Raw genomic sequence first — 18,066 nt, 5'->3', positions numbered from 1 at the left:
GCTCGTGCCATTCGACATTTTCAATGATTTGGGCATGAGACCAGTCGCCGCAAAATTCGTACCAAAACTGTTCAATTTCGACCAAAAGCAGTACCGCATACACATTGCTAATGAGACGTTGGACTCTGTCCGCGACGACCCAAATTTGCTCCAGAGGGTCATAATTGGTGACGAATCGTGGGTTTACGGTTATCACGTGGAAACCAAAGCTCAATCATCTCAACGGAAGCTGCTGCACGAACCAAGACCGAAAAAAGCGCGCCAAGTTCGGTCGAATGTAAAAGTTTTGCTTACCGTTTTCTTCGATTGCAGAGGCGTTGTGCATCATGAGTTCTTGCCACAGGGTAAAACGGTCAATAAGGAATACTACCTGCAAGTTATGTGTAATTTGCGCGAAGCGATCCGCCAGAAACGCCCGGATTTGTGGAAGAACAAAAATTGGCTCTTGCATCACGATAACGCCCCTGCTCACACATCGTAGCTTTTTGGCCAAAAACAACACACTAATGATTCCACAGCCACCGTATTCCCCAGATCTGGCCCCCTGTGACATTTTCTTGTTCCTGAAGCTGAAGAGGCCCATGAAAGGACGACGCTACGCTACGATTGAGGAGATAAAGACGGCATCGAAGTGGAGCTGAACAAGACAAAAAAATGATGTTTTGAAGTGCTTTGAAGATTGGAAAAAACGTTGGCACAAGTGCATAATATCTCTCGGAGATTACTTTGAAGGGGACAAAATAGATACTAATGAATAAATAAATAATTTTTGAAAAAACACAAGATTTGCGATACTTTTTGAACACACCTCGTATGTATATAAATTCACATATTTAAATTTGCATATGCCATCTTCCTGTGTGCCTGAATAATTTCTCTATGAAGATTATTAATTTGATTTTCTTGAAGAATTTAAAATAAAACTGTTTTTAAATAATTATTCTTTATTGGGAAAAGAGCAATTCCAATTTAAAACAAAAAGAAATGGTCAAAAAGGATTTCAGTTTATAAGGGGTAAGTGAGTACAAAAATGAAACTTCTCGAGTGGACGTATTTCGCAAAGAAGGGCCATCACGTTTTAGTACATGCGTTGTTACCAATACTTCGGCTTCCACACCGAGTTTGGATTGACAAATGCTTATGCATAGACAAATGCTTATCGACATATGTTTTATTACGATCTTGGGCTTTTTGTTCTATCTCACGAGCGTTTTTAAATTTTCTGATGTGGTTTAATTTGCGGAATGAAATTTTCGTTTTCTGTATATCATGTTCTACGTCATCGAATGTGCACAACTCTCTTCCAAAAGTAAGGTAGGCTGCTGTATAGCTAGTGGATTGACACTTAGCTGAGTTCATTGCGAATCGTATAGGGGGTAAGCCTATATTCCAAACGTTGTGCTGATTTTGAACTATGATCGCTAGTTGAGCATTAAGGTCTCTGTTTTTTCGTTCGACTGGGTTACTTTTTGGAGATAAACTGGTGTAAAAATGTGGTTAATTCCCATGCAGTAAACTATTTGCTGCATTACCGCTGACACAAATTCGACTCCATTATCTGATTTCAGACGTCTGCGTCCATATCTTAGAAAAAATTCATCGACTAATAGTTTAGCACAATTTTCGGCTGTTGCCCCTTTTAAAGGAAATAACTCAACCCATCTACTTGCAACATCTTCTACTATCAGGATACACTGGTAGCCATCTTCTGTTTTTGGTGAGGATCAAATAGGTCCTCTTGTTGTTTGAAGCAATCCCATCGGCTTCATGTTGCTTGCCTTGTATCGCTGAAATTCGATATAATCCTAACATATTTTGTAATGGTGACTTCACGGTTAATAACCATTTCAGCGGTCGGTGGTCAGACACCAATAAAACTTCGGCTCCTTCTATATAGCCTCTGAATTTGTAGCATACAATAGCGAGGGCTTCGCGCGCTGTAGTCGAGTAGTTTCTCTTTGCGGCTGTCAAGAGTCGGCTTGCGTATTCAATAGGGTGTTTTCATTCCTTCCCCCCTGTATTAACACAGCTCCCATTATGCACTTGCATCTGCTTTAATGATGAAAGGGACATGATCTTCGGCTTGCTTCAAAACTGGAAGGCAGTTAAAATCTTCTAATTGGGGAGTATCTCATCTCCATACAGCATTCTTTTTTATTAATTCCGTAAGCGGTTTAGCAATTTCAGCAAAACGGTCAATGAAACGTCGATACCAAGAGCAAGTTTGTATAAACGATATCAATTCTTTGATATCTCTTGGCTCTTTCCGATGCGTAATCGCTAGAGTCTTTTCTGGGTCAACTTGTATGCCTTCGGTTGTTAGCACATGGCCAAGGTATTTAACACTGGCACAACAAAAACGACATTTGGCAGAATTAACGCGCAGCTTGAATTTTTCTAACTTCAGAAATACATTTTTTAAATCGGTTAAGTGTTCTTTGAATGATGGTGAGCAAATTATAATATCATCAAGATATGCTAAAATATGTATATTTGGTAACGTCTCTGGAATGTCGACGGTGCGTACCAAAGACGTAATAAGGCACGTCTTATGTCTTATCTCTGTCTCTTTCTGCTACCGCGATTTGAAAGTACCCACTTTGAAGATCTAAAGTGGTCATAAATTTTGTGCTTTTTGCAGCGTATAAAAGGTCGTCTATTCGAGGTAATGGGTATCGATCGGGTTTTGCTATCGCATTTAGTTTACGATAGTTAACACACACACGAGTACCACCATCTTTCTTAGGCGCCATAACAACAGGTGATGACCATGCTGACTCACATTCTTCTAACACATCGTTTTCAAGCATTTTGTGAATTTCGACTTTTAGTTCCTTTAACTTAGAACATTATAATCTATACGCCGGTGATGCAATCGGCTCGTGTTCGCCAGTATCGATGAAATGCTGTGCATATGGCGTCAGTTCGCAGGATGCACTAAAAACTTGTACATGCGGTTGGAGCACTTTGTCGAGCTCAATCTTCTCCGACACTTCTAGTCCAAAACCATCATTTTCTTTCAAAATATGAAAATCAATCGAAAACAAATCCACATTATCAATAGTGCTTTGATTATAAACAACACCAGTAAACAACTTCGGCCTTTTAGGTCTTTCGGGTGTAATCATGTTAGGCGGAAGTGCATCTCTAAAGAGTGGCAGTGAATTAACGGAATGTTGCGTTGGGTTACTTTAAAAGTACCAATATCTTTGACCCATATTTAATACGATTTCCGCTTGTTCTAAGAAATCTATTGCAAGTAATGTTTTGTTTCCAATTGTATCAGGCAATACCATGAACTGAATATTAAAGCTACGCCCACCAACGCTAGCTACACTGGTACGAGCGGCACTATCGAAATAAATATATCCAGGCATACCGAAAAATTTAACATTAGATGTTGGAATCGTTTTTCCAATTGTAATAGTTAAAGAATTAAAACTTACCGAACCATGGCTAGTGGGTGGTTTATTCAAACATTTCGGATAATTTGCGCGTGTGACACCTGGTGCATTGCATCCATAACAAGAAACGGCTTTGCAACTAAAGCATTTGCAATCGCTTGTGTTTGCGCTGTTTTGGCCTCTTCATTTTTCTTTTTGCAGCACATTTCTGTGTAAAGCCGCTTTTTGCGGCAAAAACCACAACGTACCGGACCACTTGTACTAGCGACGGCCTTATCGGCGTTCGTGGTAGTCATTTTGTGCATCCTAGCTCGTTTTAACCAAAGCAATTAGTCTTGTTCATTTCACATGTATTTATATTTATATACATAGGTACATATAAGCCTAAGAAAACTTACATTAGGTTGTGCTATCACAATATTGCGATGTTTGTTACAGTTACTTCAACATAATTAATCACTAATAAAAACGACATACTTGTATCCTAAACTTCGTACCATATTGCGCACATGGTGTCCAAAGCTGAAATTCTATGCTGAACGATTACAAAAACAAAATAGTAAATTCGTACGCCAAAAAGAAATTCATTCATAAGTTAGAACTCATATTTCTAAGAGCAAAGTACTCAGAATCGTGGTAGCGGTTATCGCGTCCATCAAGAAGAAGAAAAACAAACTATCTTCATTCATAAAACGATAATAATATAAAATAAGCAACAAGAAGTTTATAAAAAAATTCAGTCCCGGACATTTCGATAGTAGGAAAATTTTCGAAGCGATTATTTTTTGTTTTCTCAAAGTAGGTAAATATATGGTAATATTAAATCAATGTATCTTTACGTATATGGTTCTCCAATTGTACAAAAACATATGTACTATATATAGCCACATATCCGACTTACTCTGCAATAGAAGTGTCTTGATGTTGTTCCACAAATGGAGGGACCTACAGTTTCAGCCGACTCCGAACGGCAGATATTTTTTATGAGGAGCTTTTTCATGGCAGAAATACACTCGGAGGTTTGCCATTGCCTGCCGAGGGGCGACCGCTATTAGAAAAGGTTTTTGGTGTTTCACCGAGATTCGAACCGGCGTTCTCTCTGTGAATTCCGAATGGTAGTCACGCACCAACCCATTCGGCTACGGCGGCCGCCTGGCTAAATTATTCATTAGCAACACGATATATTTGGATGAGGACGGAGGGAGAGGGAGCGAGGCACCACTCACCACACCCAATAGAAAGAGCAAGGTCACACCATTTTAACGATGAAAGTCCCAATCTCCTCGGGTCCCTATAGAACTTCCAGGAAAAGCTTAAAAATTAGGTTTTTTACGACCGTATTTACATCTTGTACTTAAATATCGTTGAAGAGAAATGTATAAAACAATTGTTAGCCCAGCAAGCATTTAACTTAGGTTTTGTAATTCATACTATTTATGAAAATGTTGCATTATCGTAAAATTTTTAAGTGACCCTGGCGAAAAACTTATTAATATATTTTGTATAAAAATGTTATTTTATAATATTTTTTTTTATATTTTGGAGCATGTATATACATATGTATTTTAAAACAAAACAGCGTCGCCGGCGAAAATTTGGACTAAAAATCGCGGAATTTTGTATTCCAAATTTTCACTATTTATGAAAATATTTTTTGTTTTGTAACATATGTATATACATATATGTATGTACATTTCCAAACAAAAAAGCGCCACGATTTCTTAGTCCTAATTTTCACTATTTTTGAAAATAATGATTTATCGAAGGCCTAAGGTTAATTTAACTCTTTTAAAAACTACAAAAGTTCTATCGAACTTCATTGTTGGTTGACTGGGTTTTTTCGATTTCGCTTTATCCTTTTCTCATTATCAGTTCTTCCCCACGTTCAGAAGAATGAAATGAAGAATAGAATTTTAATAAAATTCGTAGTATTATTATAAAATAACTTTAAATCAAATCTTGACTTAATAAGGAGTGTTTATAAGTGAATATCGTTACTTTTCTGTGCTTGTATTTAAGTAAAATGAGCGTCTGTAGTAGGGTATTTTTTCAAGCTTACACAAAAATTAGGCATTTCAACGTTAAATATTCCTATTAATTCTTAATGCTAATTTATAAAAAGTACTACATATACATCAAAAAGCTGATATAGCTCCTACATTTGTGTGTTATAATTTTTAAATTCGATCCACGCACTTAGACATTATAAGAAAATTTATCGTGGTAGGATTGGAAAGCCAACCCACATTCCGCCTTCGGATGCATTCAATAATAAATCTGTTCGCGAAGTTCATGGAGCACTTCGTCCATTTTACGTGCGGTTACTGGCGGCGTCATCGGTCTTTATTTTTTTTCGAAATGAGGAAGGAATTGCCGTTACGGTGAATGACGAGCACTATAGAGCTATGCTGACTGAATTTTTATCAGCTAAACATCGACGACAGTTGGTCACAACAAGACGGCGCAACTTGATATACAGTGCTCTTAACTTATAGCTGAGGTGGGCATATGCAGGATATCATATTCAAAAAATAAATGAAATTGTATACCATGACATAAAATGAAGTTATACGAGTATATAAGAATTATAATAAGAAAAAATTAATTCCAAAAATATTTCTGTTTGGTATTATCATTTTAAATTCACAAGCTCTTAAAAACCCCCGACAATTGAAAAGTTGTACGACATAGACTTTGCGTTGAAAATACAAAAATATTGAAACCGAAAACACAGAAATCTAAAAATACTCTGATACAATTTATGAGTTATGTTTTTTATGCATTTCCTATTAGATGCGATTTTATTTTGACGTGATAACGTCTTATAATTCGATTTAACAGGCTGCACGCACGAAAAAATGTGTCGTTACCTTGCTCATATGTAGTTACCTTGCTCATTAGTGTTACCTTGCTCATATGTAGTTACCTTGCTCATATTAGTGTTACCTTGCTCTTTAGTGTTACCTTGCTCATTAGTGTTACCTTGCTCATATTAGTGTTACCTTGCTCATATGTAGTTACCTTGCTCATATTAGTGTTACCTTGCTCTTTAGTGTTACCTTGCTCATTAGTGTTACCTTGCTCATATTAGTGTTACCTTGCTCATATGTAGTTACCTTGCTCATATTAGTGTTACCTTGCTCTTTAGTGTTACCTTGCTCATTAGTGTTACCTTGCTCATATTAGTGTTACCTTGCTCATATGTAGTTACCTTGCTCATTAGTGTTACCTTGCTCATATGTAGTTACCTTGCTCATATTAGTGTTACCTTGCTCTTTAGTGTTACCTTGCTCATATGTATATTAGTTACCTTGCTCATTGCATTGAATGAACTGCAAGCGAAAGCGCGGAAGGAACGACAAAGCAAACAAAGCAAACGAACGGCAACGTTCGACATCTTGCTCTCCCCTACTTAAGTGAGCGTATATATGTATGTATATGCGCATATGTACATATATAAATTCACGTATTTGTATTTGCATATGCCTTCTTATTGATTATTATTAATTTGATTCACTTGAAGAATTTAAAATAAAACCAAGTTTGTTAATAATACCTGTTGTTTTAATGTTATTATTATTATTTTTTTATTATATATGAAGGAAAAAATGTATGGTAATATTTACCATATACCTTATAAGATATGTTGTCTATACTAATATTATAAAGAGGAAAACTTTGTTTGTTTGTAATGAAGAGGCTCAAAAACTACTGGACCGATTTTAAAAATTCTTTCACCATTCGAAAGCTACATCCTCCACGAGTAACATGGATTATATTTTATTTTGGAAATAGGGCTCGAGATATAGGTCAAAACGTGGACCCGGGTAACCTTCGGATGTGTATGTACAATATGGGAATCAAATGGAAGCTGTTGGTGAATGCTTTAGTCCAGAGTATTTTTCATGCCGCTCCGTGACTAGGGTCTCGAGATAGAGACCAAAACGTGGACCCTAGAATGTGTTTGTACAATATGGATATCAAATGAAAGCTGTTGATAAGTGCTTTAATACGGGGTAATTTCTTATGTTATGTTATGTTATGTTATGTTAATGTTAACTCATTCTCTATATCCATACAAAATATCTATCAAACAAATAAAATTAAAATTTTCTTTTGAAAAATGCAACCATTCAATCAGTATTTTCTTATGACGTTATCACGTTAAACTATCGTCAGTAAACCGACTTTACAGACAACCTCTTTTTTTATTAAACCTTTCGCCTTGAACTAACTAAACCCAAATTTAGAGGTGAGAGGATGGTGTGAAATTATAAGGGCTGTAATTTTTTGTAAATAGACAATTTTATTTAGTAAACCCAAATAGACAATTTTTAGATATAAGTTTTTAATAACAAAACGAATGCAAGAGCTTAAAGGTCAATGTATTTCTGATTTTATCTTTTTAGTTATAATTTTCACAACTGTAATTGGTAAAAGTTGTTGATCATATATTAAAAGCAAATGCCTTAAGCCTTATTATTTTCTGTTATATAATGAAATAATTCCACTGACCTCATAAACGTTAGTTGCGCTGCACAATTACCAAGTCAAATACTCCTAAACACAAAAATTCGATGATGCGTAATCATTTGAAGTTCCTAAATGTATGGGTGGGTCTGGTGGTGAACGAGGACAGAATGAAGTACCTCCTGTCATCAAACAAACAGTCGGCGCACTCGTGTATCGGCACCCACGTCATTGTTGACAGTACGATTTAGATTTTAAAAGACTTCGTTTATTTAGGAACCAGCATCAATAACAATAGGGGTTTTTTTGACAGATCACACACACGTGACTACTGTCAAATTAAATATATATTTTTTTTCATCATTCGTTGACATTTCATCATAGAAAGACTTACGCCTCAACAACGTTTACAAACGTACATTTGTCTACGTCTACTTGCCATACAGCCAGTGAAATAATGGATTTACTGCGTTGTCGTTTCAGTGAGCAATTTATCTCTCGTCTTGGACCAGTGGATTATCCACCAAGATCACACTTTTGGACTTTTATTTGTGGGTGTATGTAAAGTCCAAATGTTTTGTGGATACACCAGCTTCGATTGAGGTATTGGAAGCCAACCTTACTAAAGTTATTCACAAGATACCGACCGAAGTTCTACAGCTAGTAATTGAAAATTGAATTCTAACGAGGAGCTTTTTCATGACAGAAATATAATATATAATATAATTGGCGCGTACACCCTTTTTGGGTGTTTGGCCGAGCTCCTCCTCCTATTTGTGGTGTGCGTCTTGATATTGTTCCACAAATGGAGGGACCTACAGTTTCAAGCCGACTCCGAACGGCAGATATTTTTATGAGGAGCTTTTTCATGGCAGAAATACACTCCGAGGTTTGCCATTGCCTGCCGAGGGGCGAACGCTATTAGAAAAATGTTTTTATTAATTTTGGTTTCACCGAGATTCGAACCAACGTTCTCTCTGTGAATTCCGAATGGTAATCACGCACCAACCCATTCGGCTACGGCGGCCGCCTTCATGACAGAAATACACTATAAGAAACAATTTTTCATGTGTACCGAGATTCGAACCTACGCACTCCCCATTGGTAGTCTCGCTGCTACGGCGGCCGCCGGCAAGGGCAAACATCACAAAATAAATGAAATTCTATTTCGTTAAACTTTTGAGTAATTTAATATATGTTTTATTTAAAAACAATATTAAAAAAATTGTTCATTTTTTTTAAATACATCATATATTTAATGCTATTAAAATACAGAAAAATAAAAGTTGTCTAAATACGTATACAAAACTGTATATACATCCCCATGATGGGATTGAATTGAGAAAAAAACTAAATAAAGTATTTCTATTTTTAATTTCTACTTATATCCAATCTTCTTCCTGCTATGATCGTACATTACCGAGAAGTGGGGTGTCTTCTGCTGCACTTGAAACAATAATTATTTTCTTTGAAGTACTAGGCCCTGTCTCCTGATCCGGAGTAGTTTCTGCTTTAGGCGTGGTCTGCAAATAAAAGTATACAATTTATTTTATACAGAAATATTGTTAAGAAACTTGCAAACTTTTTAATGATTTTACAGTTTTTTAATTCAACATGGTAATATAAAACCTAATTTAACTAACGAATTCAATTAATTTTGCTAGTTAAGTGAGGGACGCCACTTAACATTTACAAATTATTCTGTATTAGTGTTCCTAAATATCTTTTGTTCTATCCCTATACTGTAATATTTTAATTACGTTATTTAATCTTCTTTTTTGTTTTTAAGTATTGCTTGCAAAATTTAAAAATACATACATATTTTTATGCAAAGATTTTCACAATAATTTCAGTTTATTCCAATATTATACCTACCTAATATGTTTTTCTACTTTAACGGAAGGAGTCAAATGCAACGTTATGTTAAAATTTCAAGCTAATGTGCATTCAACTATTGTGCTTTGAGATAACATACAGTCCGATACACTTCATTGAGGCAATAATTTTTGTGGAAGAAAATGATTATTAAAGCAACCGTATTTAACACTGACCAAATAAGAAAAAATAATAATAAAAATAAGAAATTTCGTTATTTTTTCATTTATTATTTAAAGCTTAATAGTTTGTGCTGCCACCTTGTGTAATTCATTAACATTATTAACATTAGAAAATACGTTGATGCACAGGTTTGTACAAATTCTCCAGATAGCCTAATGAAATTTCAGACCAGGCCGTTTTAATGATTCGAATTAAAGCTGTTTTGCCTTCAAATTGTTGCCCATTTTTATAAACCTTACGAGCAAGCCATATCCACAGATTTTCAATAATGTTCAGATCTGGGGAATACGGTTAACATGTTAAAGTTTCACTTGAAGTGCGTACAGGTACATTATCCTGCTGAAAGATTTAATCAATAGGTCCGAATGTTTCACGAATCTTTACCGTAATTTTGTTGTCTACAATTTTCAACTCAAACGCGCTATAGTACGATATTACTCCCCATACCATGACTCAAACTTCATAGCTCTGATGTCGACGAGAGTACTTTTCCTCCTTTCTTAAATCATGGGAATAGTAATTGGATTTATTCGGCCCATCCAGATTGAACTTTTTTCGTAACTCAATACTACTTCTTTCCACACACCGGGATCGTTATTTGTAGCAGAACTCCAAGACATGTGGTCCCTCGATGCAGCGTTCTTTGCGAAACATTTTCAAAGATGTATTTTTTTATATTTTTTGGCTTCCTTTCGAACAGTTAATTTGCTGGCTGAAACATTTGCCATTTCCGTAATTTTTACTTTTGAAAGGGCGGAATTTGATGCGATTCTAAGGAGTTAAGGTCAAGACAAAGATTTGTCCTTTTAAACGATTTGTCCAAATAATGTAGCGTCTGAGCGCCTCTATACAAGTGAGCCAATAAATTAAGTACAATATTACAACTGCTGAAGCTCTACTACAGCGAAATACCGTTAGATGAAATAATATTTCGATGCATGTTTATTTCCGAGCAAAGTATACTCGTACTCTTCACTGAAATTATCAGAAACCCTTGTGTTAATAGTGGTTGAGTAATAAAGTTCGTAGCGTTTTTACCGACGACTTTATTTAAAAAAAAAACGTTTAAATAAGAAGTTGTTGAGCCAGACTTAAGGAAAGAGAGCGGAAAAGATGGTAATCGGTCGGTGCAAAGTCCGGAGAATACGGCGGATACTCAAGTACCTTCCATTCGCGCTGTTGTTGTAGCTTTATCAGTGTAGTGTAAATCACCGGTCGCCTCAGTCAAGGTTGAGCGGGTCTCACGGGGAAGCTGGAACTCGACATCTGCTGTAGGTGGTGGTTGGATTCCGATTATGGCCTTCGGTGGTCGGGAGCTTAAAAAGGTGCTAACGCTTCCCCGATGAATTTCGTTTATTGTCTGTCTAAACCCTGTCTGGTCCAGCAGTTGTCTGTTCGTTTTGCCCTGGAGCTCGTCGGTGTAATTGAGGAGGAGTCTTTTGACCTGCCTGGGGGGCGGCTTCAGCCCAAGCAGGTGCCTACATGGATGAAACCCGCAGTAGCACCCAAGCATCAACTGCTTCCTGAGCAGCTAGTTATGCTCCTTTACAGGTAGCATAGCGTAGTTTAGAACCGGCCGGCCTTAAATGTCTATAGCAACATTTCTTTGTTTTTGCCCCAAGTGCTGCCGGCAAGCGATTTGAGGACCTTGTTGCGATTTTGGACTTTAAACCAAGCCAGGTGTTTCGTGAAGAGTGGGATGCAAGTGTTTTCACTACTGGGGAAAGGAGAGTTATCGGCCGATAAGATTCCCCGTGGTTCGTGGGTTTCCCAGGTTTGGGAACACTCTCCCTGATTTCCACTTCTTTGGAGTAATGAGAGTGGCCAAGGACAGATTGAAAACCCTTGTGTGATACTCTACACCCAATGGACCCAGCCTTTTCAGCATTAGCATTTTAAGTCCGTCATCTTTTGATGACTTGGGTTTATTGATGGCCCACTGAGCCTCATCACAAAAGAAAGCAAGTGGCGCACTGTTGTTCGGAAGTTTGAGCAGCCGTCTGGTGGCACTACGTTTGGATCTGTCGACCGGAGGATGCAGTATGAATTGCCGGCTAAACTAGCTCGCGCATCTTTTCGGGTCCTATGAAGAGCAACCGTTAAAGGTGATATCCACCTTGTCCTTGTGCTTCGTCGGGTTCGACAGGGACCTTACGGTGGACCTGAGTTTACTCACTCTAGTGGTGAAGTTGTCGTTCGTCTACGCACACAACGGAGGGGATGGGAAGAGCGGCGAAGGTGTTCTTAGTGAATTCAGTATGTTAAGTTAATATATAACCGGTGATTCGCGGAAACAAAGTCGACAGGCCTCTCAATCGGGACGATAATGAGCAAGTGGTCTGATGCAAGCGACGCCACGTTATGCTATTTATCAGATCCGCGCGAGCTTTGTTATGTCAGGCGAGCTGCTACAATTGCCCCCTATCCTGGTAGGGGTGTCGTTTTTGTTTTGTTTTGTTTGTTTGTTAACAGTAGGGGTGTCGTCATTCATAGTATAGAATGCCGAATCGTCTATCTGCTCTGCAAATTAATGTCCCTTATGATAATTTGGTAGGCTTGAGTGCTAAAGATCGTGATACGCAGTCACCTACTATAATCGGTTTTCACTTCTGATGAGCGCACCTATGTCAGAGTGATATCCACCCGGGCAGCAGGTGGCAAGGAGTATATATATTAAGGCGGGTCGATTTAAAAATGGCTCATAGCTCTGTGCAAATCGTATTCTAGGGATCAAAATAAGAAACTTTGCCGAACCATACCTCTAAAATGAATTCTGATGCCCCCCAATTTGAAAATATCACCTTTTTGGCCTTTACATGAAAAAATCAGCTAAATGGCTATGTTTTTTCTTTATTTTTATTTATTTATAATAATATTTATTATTTATTTATAATAATAATATCTATTTTTTCTCTTAAGAAATTTATTTAGTCAGAACATATGTAAATGAAAAAATTAATTTAAGTGAGTTATAGAAAAGAAACTAAAAAGTTCGACCCAAATTGGGGGACATCAGAATTCGTTTTAGATGTATGGTTCCTACGACAAAGTTTCTTATTTTGATCCCTAGAATATGATTTTCACAGAGTCATGGGCGATTTTTTTGCCTCCCCACAAAGACATTAAAAGTTCGACCCAAATTGAGGGACATCAGAATTCGTTTTAGAGGTATGGTTCCTTCGGCAATAGAGATTTTTTTGTCTCCCCACAAATCGACCCGGCCTAATATATATATTAAAAATTTCGAGCTTGGTGCTTTCCCTGCGGTCGATGCCTTCATCGATCAGACTATACTGCACTGTGTGGTGGACTATGAACGTTAGGCCAACACCGTTGTCTCGTTCGCGATCCTTTCTGTGTACGTTGTACCCATCCCTGGTAATCAGGGAGGAGTTAGCGCGCAATTTTGTCTCTTGGACCGCAGCTACCTTGATTCCATGACGGCTCATGAAGTCGACTACCTCGTCTATCTTGATCATGAGTCCGTTGCAGTTCAGTTGGAGGAGCTTGAATCTCCTCCGAAGTATGGTCGTAACTCGGGGAGTGAGGGACGCGGGATGTTGTCTGCATTGGTGATGCGCAGGCCAGAGCATCGCCGAAAGTGGCACCAGCTATTGCAAAAATTGTATTTGACTGATGGCAGGTTCCGAGGTATTCTGGTCTGACATACGGAACAGACTGTTCGGGGGACCAAGAGCTGCTCCTCGGGATAGACCTAAAGTGGGTGGTCACGTTCGTTTGGTAAAACCGGTACCCTTACTGGTAAATTCGGACGGATATGTTTCAGTCGTCCAGTAAAGTCAGTCGTAGCAAAAGTGATCACCTTATACTTCCGCCAACGCGCACATCTGTGGGACTGAAAAGAACAGGGTCGATTTTCTCAATGAATTCTGACCCAATCAGCTTAATAATAAATTAATAATTGATAATTAAGTATATGAATAAAATAAAATATATAAATATAATATGAAAATGTAAATGAATAAAATAAAATATGTAAATGTAAATTATATTAAAGCTTAATATTAAGTTATTTTCTATTTTTACATTACTGTTTCTCGCTTTCGCTACCTTCTTTACCTGTTTCTATTTACTTTCGATCATTGACTCTATTTCTACAGCTATACTTTCTATTTCTATTTACTTAACAACATACTCTCTCTAACTCTCCACGTACTGTTCTTCCATTTCCGCTATTTCTTTTATCTTAGTTTTTGGACTAATATAAGGACAGAACATGGAAAATAAAGTCACTTTTTGAATGTTAATCGGACGAGTGCGGTTCAATGTTTTAATTTCGCTTCCACAGGTAATAAAATTAATTTCGCGCTTCCCTAAGTAAAGTTTTTTTATTAAATCAGTAAAATATCTTCACAAGCTCGTGAAGAATTTTCACAACCACTTCTCAGCTTTGACCAATTTGTTCATGCCGTTTCGCCAAAAATCGTCTGGTCCAGTGTCAAAGAAGTGGTTGAGTCAGTTTTAAGGAACCTTTTTGCTATCGAAGGTAACGCCCTACTTATGGTTTAACAGGGAGCGAAATAGATCGGTCGGTGAAAAGTCTGGAGAATACGAAGAATGCTAAAAGACCTCCCATTCGAGGTTGTTGTTCTTGTTGTAGCGGCATAAACATTCCCGTGCATATACGAAGAATGCTGCGGAAAGTGACAGTAATTGGCCGGATATAAATCCGGGTCATTCCGGTTACGTAGAACCAACTGTCGTGGGAACGTTCCATTCGAGATCTTGGAATGCGCCTCTGACGACTTTTGCGACATGGGGCCTGGCGTTGTCGGGAAGGAGTATGGTTTGTCCATGTCGATCAGGTCTTTTCAGTCGAATAACCTTATTCAGGCGGAATAGCTGGACAATGCCCCTTGCCCTCCCAGTCCCACCAAACACATATCATGATCTTCTTTGAATGAAGATCCGGCTTGGAACTCGGCTTTAGCGTATCTCCTGGAGTCCCCACTCCTTTCTTTGCTTCACATTGATGTATAGGCACCATTTCTCATCTCCCGTGATGATTCGGTACAAAACGCGCTGTTTATGGCCGCGTGTTGCTTGATGGTGGACGAAATGCTGAGAAGCAATTTAAAGGCGACTTTCTCTGTTTTTTTAATTGAGCTCGTGAGCCCAATATTTCGGAAATCTCATTTATTGAAGGTTATTGAGAATCGTTTTATGATCGCAGTTAATTTTTCCGCCAATTCAGGACTGGTTTGGAGACCGTTCTCCTTCAAAAGTGATTTGAGACGTTCTTCATCGAATTCAGAAGACCTTCCGCTGAGGGACGTGTCATCGACGTCAAAGTCGCCATTTTTGAACTTTGCAAACCAGTTCCGTGCTGTAGACTCACATATGACATCTCGCAAATGTCCCGGTGCTGCTTCGGCAGCTTTTTGACCTCGATGAAAAGCAAAGAAGAGCAAGTGACGAAAATGTTGATTTTTGAGTAATTGCCCTGTGCCAAACAGCAAGCATCATCGTTGTAAAATAAAAGAAAATATAAAAACGCTATGAACTTATTCCCAACTAATAGATCAAATACGGTTGCTTTAATAACCACTTTTTTTCATAAAAATTATTGCCGGTAATCAAGTGAATCGGACCGTACATTTGCTGAAATTATATGAAGATGGTGTCTTTTACCACTCCAAAGACTATCAAGGTTCATTTCCACAACAAAAAAAATTTAAATACTCGTAGTTCAACTCCAAATTCCTAGGAATGACAGCCATTTGAACACTTTGTCAATGAACGTGCAAAATTTGAGCCTTTTAATTTCCAATTTTGATCCCGAAATATTGTTTTTTCGTGGGAAACCCCTTTAGCCATCATTTATTTTAGTTTGCTTAGTTCATTCTACAAAGTTCACTTTTACGCAAGCAATAATTTCCTTAAATATGCAGTGTAATTTTACGGGAAGTCGAATTTTGAAGAACTTCAGCTTGAGCTAATTTCAATTTGTTCAACTACAGAATTCGTAATGTACATACGTATATCAAAGTAACTGAAACGCTCATCGTAATTGTATTTGCAACTTACATTTTGTTTGTGTAGCTCATGTAAGTAGAGAGTACTTAGGCACATATCTGCGACTGTGATGTCCATGGGGTTCACTACTTTGGTATCGATTCCATATAAACTATAAAGAGAAGATTAAACCTTCCAGTTTAAATCTACAAATTCAAGCTCAACGAGATAATAGGTATCGAACTAGATGATACACTCAAATCTTGAGTGTATGTGTGTGCTTTATTGTTTAATATCTATGTATAGTATACATATATACTTACTTATATAAAAGTGCTTCTGATGGTCCTTGCAAACGACCCTCTACTTTGCTAATACGTAATTTCCGCATATTTTCCAAAGAGCCGAGGTATGAAGTTTGCAACCGTAGCATATTCCCTTCTTGCTCACCAAGGCTTTGCTGCAGCATTTGCTCAAAACCACTTGTCTGAGGAATATTTTGAGAAGCGCGCATTTTTTTGTAATGAGATTTATCTGGTTTAGTGGATTGCTTAAAAGACGAGGTCAACAATTCAGCTCTTTGAACATTGTGAGCATTGAACACAGACGTTGCCAAGGAAGAATACTGGAAATGTAAATTTTGAGATTTATAGGCATATGGTATAGGTACATATATGTAAGTTTTAGTGTTCTTTGAAGAAGTTTTCTTTTTTTGTGCAACTTAACCTCTGTGGATATTTTACAAGCAAAATGTAACACTACAATACTTTTACAAAAATATAGTTCATATTACACCAAAAACCAGAAATGCAAAATTTCATTAAAACTTTCGAATTTTTAACCAAAATTCTTCTGAGTATGGAGTATACCCATTGAATTTTAGCAGTGCAAGTTTGAAGTGACTACGAAATACCATTGATTTTCTTTTCTTTTCTTCTTTAAAAAAATTCCAACATGTACTCTACATATATACAAGAAAAGGTGTGACACTTCCGCTAAAATTTCTAGTTAAAAAGTTGAAAGCTTGGATGAAGTTTTGTACAAAGTTTGAAACCTCGTCATATGGTTTTTTTTCAAAAGGCACAATGAAAAAATAGGTGCTCTCATTATCACACATTGAAAAAGGGCTTGTATGGGTTAAATCAAATTCAGAACGGAATTGAACAAACGTAATAATCACGGGTGAAACCTTCTTTTGGGCGAATAGTTCCTTACGTTGGACGTGATGGGCGGCTGATAATCGACAACTTCAACAAACTGCTTATTGATTTTACCCCAATTTGAATGACGTTTTGATGAATAAAATGTACCAAAAAACATCATTGCCATCAGCTTCGAAGGTATTTGGCAGATCTAGCCAACCTTGGAATTTACAACGATCCCAAGTATCGAAGCCGAAGGTGTATAGAATGGAAACAGCGAAATGGGATTGATATGTTGCATTGCCAATCCTATTCGAAATGTTTGGAAAGAGCAAGTAAAACTCAAAGGAAAACAAATATGGACGCTCAAACCCAGTAAGTGCTCGACTGAATGAGCAGATTTATTTTTAAATATTGATAATGCAGTTTTCAATTCAAATTTATTTACACCATATGGTATAAGTAAATTAAAAAAGTTCCTTGAAAATTGAAAAGCTTTTATTGTCAATTTTGTAATAAAGCAGCTTTTAATTCTTTCAATACGTGGCTGGCATCCCTGTGTGTTAGGGCGGGTCGATTTAAAAATCGCTCATTGCTCGTATTCTAAGGATCAAAATAAGAAACTTTACCGAAGGAACCATACCTCTAAACGAATTCTGATATCCCCCAATTTGGGTCGAACTTTTGGGTAGGGGCAAATTTTAAAAAATCCCACTTTGACCCATTTAGAGTGCTCCAATCGAGTCCAAATGTATGACCGACCCCCACTAACCTTGGACGGCCGATCCACCCATGCCAGTGGCACACCCCCTGAAACTCCCCTGGGGGGTTCCCCATACAATCATTTCAAAATATCACTATTTTTGGCCTTTACATGAAAAAATCAGCTAAATGGCTATGTTTTTTCTTTATTTTTATTTATTTATAATAATATTTATTATTTATTTATAATAATAATATCTATTTTTTCTCTTAAGAAATTTATTTAGTCAGAACATATGTAAATGAAAAAATTA

The 18,066-nt window shown here is 37.2% G+C and overlaps 1 protein-coding gene across 2 annotated transcripts in view; it reads right to left on the bottom strand.

Annotated features, from left to right (window-relative positions):
• Positions 1-9,108: 9,108 nt before the first annotated feature.
• Positions 9,109-18,066, bottom strand: part of LOC128858593 (autophagy-related protein 9A) — a 68,946-nt gene continuing 59,988 nt past the window's right edge. For both annotated transcript variants that reach the window (XM_054094992.1, XM_054094993.1), the window contains 3 exons: positions 16,232-16,533; positions 15,981-16,080; positions 9,109-9,397 (listed from right to left, as the gene is read on the bottom strand). In XM_054094992.1, the coding sequence (XP_053950967.1) occupies positions 9,278-9,397; positions 15,981-16,080; positions 16,232-16,533 (522 nt within the window). In that variant the 3' untranslated portion in view covers positions 9,109-9,277. The remainder of the gene's footprint in view (positions 9,398-15,980; positions 16,081-16,231; positions 16,534-18,066) is intronic.

Source organism: Anastrepha ludens, chromosome 3 (assembly GCF_028408465.1).
Source record: "Anastrepha ludens isolate Willacy chromosome 3, idAnaLude1.1, whole genome shotgun sequence".
NCBI classification, from domain to species: domain Eukaryota; kingdom Metazoa; phylum Arthropoda; class Insecta; order Diptera; family Tephritidae; genus Anastrepha; species Anastrepha ludens.
The sequence above is the reverse complement of the archived record's forward strand: the minus strand, read 5'-3'. Positions and strand labels throughout refer to the sequence as shown.